Source organism: Metopolophium dirhodum, chromosome 2, assembly GCF_019925205.1.
Source record: "Metopolophium dirhodum isolate CAU chromosome 2, ASM1992520v1, whole genome shotgun sequence".
NCBI classification, from domain to species: Eukaryota; Metazoa; Arthropoda; class Insecta; order Hemiptera; family Aphididae; genus Metopolophium; species Metopolophium dirhodum.
This window is the reverse complement of record NC_083561.1, coordinates 12,001,125-12,009,529: the sequence shown is the minus strand read 5'-3', so window position 1 is coordinate 12,009,529 and position 8,405 is coordinate 12,001,125. Positions and strand designations below refer to the sequence as shown.

Sequence of the window (8,405 nt, the reverse complement as noted above, 5' to 3'; positions counted from 1 at the left end):
GATCTTTAAAATATAACTTAGAAATAACTAAAAATAACACTGTTTCAAAAATAAATCAGACAATTATACTATCTCTAAAAAAAGCATAGTATTCGACTCTTGGGTAAACAATAATTTAAGTTATTTTAAAAACTAGTGTTGCGTAGAATATCCAGTTGTTTTGTAATTTTTTGCCAACTTTTCCAAAATTATTAAAAGTGTTGTGAAATTCAAAAAAATACCCACCTGAATGCATCAACTAGATCAAAAATGACACCAAGTATTTTGATAAAACCCGAGAAATTCGTAAATTAATATTAAGACTTTGATTTAAAACCAAAACGTAAATGCAACTAATGCAAGGATTAGACATTCGCCAGGGCCGTCCTGACAATTTGCGGGGCCCTGGGCAGAGTAAAATTGCGGGGCCTAAAATGTCATTATAGTCAGTTGGCAGCTATAGCATATTATGATATATACCTATATATAGGTATGAATGGGCAACGCGCAAATAGACTTAAAAATATAGTAGTATAGTACCTTGTACCTACAATAATACGAATAAGTAAATAAATTAATAACACAACACGTCATATATTTCAACTTAATATAATAATATTGATAATCGAATAAGTCAATAAATATAGAGGGTACCCAATGACTAATAAAATATAAATAAAGGTGGACAAGTGGGTACCGCTCTGCTGTACAGTAGTTGTCGTTGTAATAGATGTGTTATGTTTGAATTCAATGATAAATCATTGTAAATAAAAATAGATTCTGAGCGGAGACGTTGTACAGCCTAGCATACTTGTATAAATAATCAAATTAAATAGTTAAAAAATTATCAAAGATCGAAAATATCCCACGGCTATATAAATAGCGTGACTTTCCGTTGAACTTTTTCTTTTTGATAGAGGTACAAAAACTTAAGGGGAACCTTCTATTAAAATTCTTATGTTAGCTATGAAAAGAAAAACTTTTATGAATTTCTAACTGAAAAATAATTTGCAACATTTAAAAAATGATCAAGGCTATAAAAAGCTAAAAAAGAGTCCAAATAGTTTACTATGCATGGAAAATGCTAATATAAATATTTGGTGAACTTTTCAAGAGTCTGTGGCTATTCGTTTTGGAAATACAAAATATCAAAAATCGATTAATGGGAATTCGATAATTTACTGCTGAATATCAAATATCATAAGCATTATAATAGTTCAAACACTCCTAAAAAATTAATATACTTTGATTAAGTAAACTATTTTTTTTTGTTAAAGGTAGAAATATTTATGTGAAGTCCTCTGTTAAAATTTTTAATCTTAGCTATATGAAAAGAACTTTTTTTAGAACAGATCGCTTCGTGGATAGTTATTTTTACAATTTTCAGCTTTGAAAATTGAATTTTTAGTCATTAACTCGTTTAAAATTCGATACATTCATTTGACGTCAACAAATATAGGCAGGTACATATAGCCTTAGGTATTAAAAACGACAACAATTGAATGTATAAAATATAAATGATACATTTTTTTTGCTCATAAACTTGACTTTTTTATTGTATCTATAAAAAAACGGGGCCTGTCCAACTGTAGCGAAGGCGCAGTGACCGGGGAGAGGGCCCTGCTCGCCCTGCCCTAGGGACGGCCCTGACATTCGCCATTGATTTTTCTTTATGTCCTATTAATTCAGGTACCTACTTAAATATTTATACTTCTAAATTACTAAGTTATTAATTTGATATGAAATATTTTTAGAATCTGAATATGAATCTAATGATAGTTGTAGTAATACTGTTGGTACATTTCAAGTTACTGGGACATTGCATAACTAAAAGTTAAATCACATTAATTGAATATATACTCAATATTCTACTACATAATTTATAAATTAAGAAAATATTTTTAAAATAACGTAAACTTTGTTTATAGCTCCACAAATTGTAATCAATAATCCAGTTCACAGTCATAAAAACAAAAATGTATGTTCAAAACCCTCGGTTGAAACATGCTACTGATGCAGGAAATCTGCTTCAGCCACTTGATCAGATAATGGCTCTGATATTAGACAGCTATAGCTAGGTAAGGTATAATATATATATTATTTTTTTATTATATTCACTTAGAATCTAAAATAATTTTAAAACCATTTTATGATTGAAAAACATATATTTAAAAGTTAGAAAAATTTGATACCTAACCAAGTCTTACATGATTAAACCACCCTGTACAAAATGCGTGAAGTTAATTCGCCCTCCCACCTCCCACTTTAGCCGAAGCCTCTAGTATTTTTCAAACAATTTGCAATTTATTTCATTTAATTTGCTGTTATTTTTAGAATTCGGTAATAAAAATTGCACCAACAATTGTAATAAATAAGTGATATTACTGTTTGGAAAGTGCGTAGACCGTAGATTGAAGTGGGAGGTAACTTCACGCACATATTTACTCAACATACAAGTGTAATTGTACAACACATAATCACATATCTACTTGAAATAGTACACTAGACCTTAAAACTGAAGAATCTTATAAAATAAGTTGGTAGGTATAACAAAAGAGTTCGTTAAAAAACATAATTTTTAAAGTTTGTAAAAAAATGGTGTTTGCTGACTAGATTAATTGTGTTCCACATATTAACACAGTGTTTCTTTGCGAAATGAATAGAAAATATCATCTACTTATAAATTAGAAAATTCTTTGTAACAAATGTTTGAAATACCATAAGTAATATTTTAATATTGTGAAAAAAAAATTAAAAACAAAGCAAAATAAATATTATAGCAACGGCTGTTTTTGAAAACAATAAACGTTTGAAGTTAAAATGTTGACAAAATTGGTTATTGAAACGAAAAATAGCTTTTCTCCTAAATATTTCATAGTTAAGAATCTTGTTGTAAATCAAAAAATTATCATATGTAGATAATTCAAACATTTTGTTTATAATTATTTTTTATGCCAACAATGCAATATGATATACTTATTTTAAGAAAATCAATTTAATCGCTGACGTAATAATTGTAAATTACCCAAGTTGAGAAATAAAATATCTAAATCTCATTAATTATAAATAGAAAAGTAATAATGTTAATTAAATAATATATAAAAATAAACACTTGAGTGTTTCAATTTGAGTGTTCTATTAAATTCGTTAATATGCCATCAGATTTAATTGATTACATTATTACATTATATTTAAAAATATATTATGTCAACGCGACAACGCATCAGGGTATAAATACCAATAACAATGAATCAGTGGAATACAGTAGTAGTTATTGACTATGCGTCTCGTTCGTTGTTGCAGCAAACGTACCATATTTTTTTTCAAAGTTATTATATTTAAAGTTTTTCTTGACAATCACAATGGTTATTAGTTTGAATAACTGCAGTCGTTCGTCCATCGTTGTATTTATACTATTCTTTACGATTTCAAATTTCTGGATACTGCCTGTGGAGAATGCTAGAATATTGGCCGTGGAGACGCTGGGATGCAAAAGCCACTGGAACTTTATGAGCGCTGTGCTGCGGTCGCTGACAGACACCGGTCATAGCGTAACCGTGTTCACCCCGCTTCTGGACGGCGACCGGGACAACTACACGGAAGTGGATTTGTCAAACAATTTTCCGATATTAATGGCAAAGGATATGACGGCGACGTTGGCCGTTTACGGCCATCCGATCGTGTACATGAATAAGAAGACTGGGTTGAACAGACGATATTGTGATTCGGTTTACGGGAACCGGCGGTTCAATGACGTAATCCGTGGTGAATACAACGAAGATTTCGACGTGATCATCATGGAACCATTGAGTGTCGACTGCATGTCATACCTGGCGAGCACACTGAACTTACCGATAATATATGTGATCCCGTCCCCCATGATTACTTACGCAGAACGTACGTTTACCGGACACATATCGAACCCCGCGGTCGTCTCTAATTTATTAGCACAACGAGCCGTACCCAAGACGTTCGTCCAAAGAGCAGTGAACACCGGACTTTTGGCGTATAGTATGCTAATAACTGTATACGATGAATGGATGCTGCGAGTCACTGATCCAAAACCGTACGACTTATCTCCCAAGGTTCATCCATCTATAATATTTCAAAATTCCCACTACATAACTGAGTCTTCGAGACCAGTTTTGCCTAATCTTGTTGACGTAGGTGGTATCCACTTAAAACCACCAAAAAGTATACCACAAGTAAGTAAAACAATACAGTTTCTATATTTTTATCTATAAAATGTTAATAATTCCTTTTACTATTCCTTACCCAGTTACCTAAAGAAACTACCTATTATTATACTAACTGTAAAATATATAATAATTATTATATGGGGATATAGTGTATATAGTAGTTGGTACCTACAATAGCTATATACAGTTAATTACATAAATATTATTTATATTATTCTTTTTTTTTCAATGGAATTTCATATTTTGAATAATTTATGTGAAAACATTAAAAACTATTAGTGGTTATTGCGTGTTATTATAATAATATTGCCATTGTCCGTTTTAGGATGTATTAGACTTTATTGAAGATTCGCCTCATGGAGTAATTTATTTCACATTCGGTTCAATAATTCAACTATCTTCATTACCAGAACATATTATAAAATCGTTTAAAGAAGCATTTGCTAACGTCCCACAAAGAGTTTTATGGAAATATGAAGGTGAAATGAAAGACGTGCCAAAGAACGTGATGATAAAAAAATGGTTTTCTCAACGAGATATTCTTCGTAAGATATTTTAATAAACTAATTTTCATACTATAATTTATTGTAATTAATCTGATAAAATGTTGTATAGTGCATCCCAAAATAAAACTATTTATTAGTCATGGAGGGATATCCGGAGTTTATGAAGCATTAGACGGTGGAGTTCCTGTACTTGGTTTTCCCTTGTTTTTTGACCAGCCGAGAAATATAGACAACTTAGTTACTGCTGAAATGGCAATCAGTATGGACCTGTTCACAATCAACAAAGAAAAATTGTTAAATAATATCTTACAACTCGTTAACAACGAAAAGTGAGTTTTAAAATAACATAGGACCTATTATCTTAAATTAAATTTAAAAAATGTGGTCAAGTGGGTGTCGCTCTGCTGTACAGTAGCCAGTAGGTTATAAATAGGTCACTGTAATGGATGGTGTTACATTTGAATTCAATGATATCATATCATTGTATAAGAAAAACGATTCTGAGCGAAGACGGTCAGTCAGCCTATGATATTATTGTGAATAAAGTAATTTATATAGGTATAACCTATTTACATGGAACCTTGTTTTAAATTTTCAATCCTTAGCTATAAAAGTTGAATATTTTATACATTTTGTCAAATTCCAACCTTAAATGCTTATAAACAATATTGTGCCTATGTATTTTTAATATTTTTCAACTGCCATTTAAGCAATATATCAGGAGCCTTGTATTAAATGTTCACACTTTTTTACCCAACAAATAAAATTTTATTGACAATTATAGAAGAAAAAACCAAAATAATTGAAAACTAACAATGCCTGTAAACAGATCAAAAAGAGTCAAAATTTTATGGTGTATAGGAAATGATAATATAAATATTTAATGAATTTTTCATGTATCTACTATTATTCGTTTTTGAATTACAACAAAATAACAAAATCGCTACATGAGAAATCGAGTGAATATCCAATATTATAAAAATATGAACTTCAATCGCTCATAAAAAGTTAATTTGATTTGCTTGTGGACATTTTTTTTTTGATAAAGGTAGACAAACTAATGAATAAACTTGTATTACATATTTAAATCTTAGATTTAAAAAGAAAAACTGTATGAATTCTTAACTTAAAATAATTTGCTAATTTTTGTTTTTTTCCGTATTTTTTAAAGATTTGAATTTAAATGCTTATAAAAAAAACTAAGTATTTTAATATTTTTTGAATCTCATTGTAACAATATAGTAGGAGTTTTGTATTTAATTTTCAAGCTTTTTTACGCAACAAATAAAGTTTTATTGACATTAATAGAAAAAAACCTAAAAAAGTTGGAAACTGAGTATATCCGTAAACAGCTCAAAACAAGTCAAAATATTTTGAAAATGTTTTCATGTAAAGAGAAGGCTAATACAAACATTCATTGAAAATTTCATGTATTTACGATCATTTGTTTTAGAGTAACACCAAAAGCCAAAATCGACTGTCAAAAACTGATTTTGCGTAAAAATTCCCGTTTTTCCTTAATTTTTATTTTGTTTTTCCGGGCGCTTTGCAAAACTATTGAGAATTTTAAATTTTGACCTCCCAAAAGTATCAACTAGATTCACTTTCCCGTTAAACAAGATACTGAAGTTGAAAATCGAAGAATTCGTGTAAGACGACACAAAAAAAAAGAAAAAAGAAAACACATCATTGTAAAACCAATACATTCATCGCTCCGCTCAGAATCTAAAAAACTCTACAAGTATGGTTGATTAATATTAAATATTAATTGTGAACATGATTTTATTTTAGATACATGAAAAATGCGAAAATTGCCTCTCAACGTTTCAAAGATCGACCTATGTCACCAGAACAATCAGTTGTTTATTGGACGGAGTATGTTATTCGCCATAAAGGAGCGCCTCATTTAAAATCTCACGGACTTAATCTAACGTGGTATCAATACTTTCTATTGGATGTGATCGCTGTAATATTAACATTTATCATATTAGTATTATTCATAATTTATAAACTTGCTAAATTTATGTGCGAGTACACTTCAAAATATTCACACAGTTATGTTAAGGTTAAGACCCCTTAATTTAGACTTAGGATAATTATTTTTAGTATTTTTAAATATCTATCACTGTAGTCTATGTGCACAATGTATACATGCTATTTTAATTCGTACTATGATGACAAAATGTTACCTAATAATGAAACTCGTCGTTGTATGTGTCTTCATCTATGAATGTGATGTATATAGGTATTGTTTAAAATCTAATTCTAAGTCAACTTGACCAAAATCTGTATATAACTACCTAGTTGTCCTAGCTATAACCTGTTTATAATCTTTTTTAAAAATGTTCATTGCATATAGCTTATGTATATATTAATTGTATATGAATTAAAACTACAAACAATGTTTTATATAATTATATAATATTACGTCTCTTACAAAAATGTGTATTTTTTATTTCAAATTTTGTAAATATTTTTATAATTTATATTTCTTATCATTAGGTACATTGTGCACATAAGAAACAAGCCCGGATTAATGGGGGGGGGAGGTCCAGAGGGGGCCTCGATAGTTAGAATTTATTTAAGGGCATCAGATATGTCCATTACTTTTTTCGTTATAGGCTATAACACTGCATAAATCGCGTAAACAAAATTGATGATTATTTTGAGAAGAAAAAAGCTTATAAATAAAATGATAAATTATTTATTGCCAAGTACCTAATATCCAAATATATTTATTTTAACAGGTGCCTAATATTAAATAATGTATACATTATAAACATAATGTATATAATAAACTATTATTATTTTTTTTTCGTACATGGGCCTATTTTTAAACTTTGGCCCCTGGGCCTCATAATGTCTTAATCCGGGTTTGATAAGAAATAAGAAACATTTTTAATTTGTAGATAAGATATTGTAATGTTTGAAAATAAAAATTGATAAAAATAAGAGCTCTGGTGACATTTATGTTGATATTTTCAAGTTTATGTTATCTTATAATAGTACGATTCATTGTTCTATACAGAAGTAAGCACTGCTGAGCCTTAGATCATAAATATCATATACTATACTAGTATATGATCTAAGCGATGAGCCAAGGTTTATAGATAATAATTTATTATCTATAATCCTTGCTGCTGAGCTGCACATGGGTCGGCAAATGAGTATGATTTTTGATAATATAGGTACTACCTCTAGCAAAGGAAAAGTATAATACATGTTTGTACTAGCAAAAATTAGAAATATTGGAGGTAGAGCTGAAAAGTATGAAGTTAATGATAAGGTGAAGTGTAGAAATTATAGTGATCATAGTAGTAAATGGATACCTGGGTTAATTATGCAAAAGCTATCTCCAATGACTTATTTAATTAAGTGTGGAGGAGACACAGTTTGAAAGATGCATATTAATCAAACTATTGATAGGTTAGATAAACCTGAATTAACAGTTCCTGAAACAGTCAATGATAATACAATAGTAACTCCTTATCCGGACATAGACAATTCTAAGTTTATTGAAACTAATGTGGATAAGAATATAACAGAACAACAGATAAAAGTTTAGGAATTAATCCAGGAATTATAGATCCATAGGAAGTGAACATAAGAAAAAGTGATAGGGAAATTAAACCACCAATACGCTTAAATTTGCATGCTATTATTTAAATATATAATATGCATTAATTGAAGAGAAAAAAATGTAACATTTAGCTTAAGATTT

General features: G+C 29.4%; 1 protein-coding gene across 1 annotated transcript; it reads left to right on the top strand.

Moving 5' to 3' along the window:
• The first annotated feature begins 3,235 nt into the window (after positions 1–3,235).
• On the top strand, positions 3,236–7,636 carry LOC132939401 (UDP-glucosyltransferase 2-like). The gene is made up of 4 exons (XM_061006546.1): positions 3,236–4,184; positions 4,504–4,723; positions 4,794–5,013; positions 6,476–7,636. Exons 1-4 carry the CDS (start codon positions 3,342–3,344, stop codon positions 6,762–6,764), a joined length of 1,572 nt encoding a protein of 523 aa, XP_060862529.1. The 5' UTR covers positions 3,236–3,341; the 3' UTR covers positions 6,765–7,636.
• The last annotated feature ends 769 nt before the right edge of the window (positions 7,637–8,405 follow it).

Excerpts from the sequence above, each read along its gene's own strand:
- LOC132939401 (XM_061006546.1), top strand. The coding sequence starts at position 3,342 with ATGGTTATTAGTTTGAATAACTGCAGTCGTTCGTCCATCGTTGTATTT. Across the intron at positions 4,724-4,793 it reads TTCTCAACGAGATATTCTTC|TGCATCCCAAAATAAAACTA; the intron begins GTAAGATATTTT and ends AATGTTGTATAG. Across the intron at positions 5,014-6,475 it reads CAACTCGTTAACAACGAAAA|ATACATGAAAAATGCGAAAA; the intron begins GTGAGTTTTAAA and ends ATTTTATTTTAG.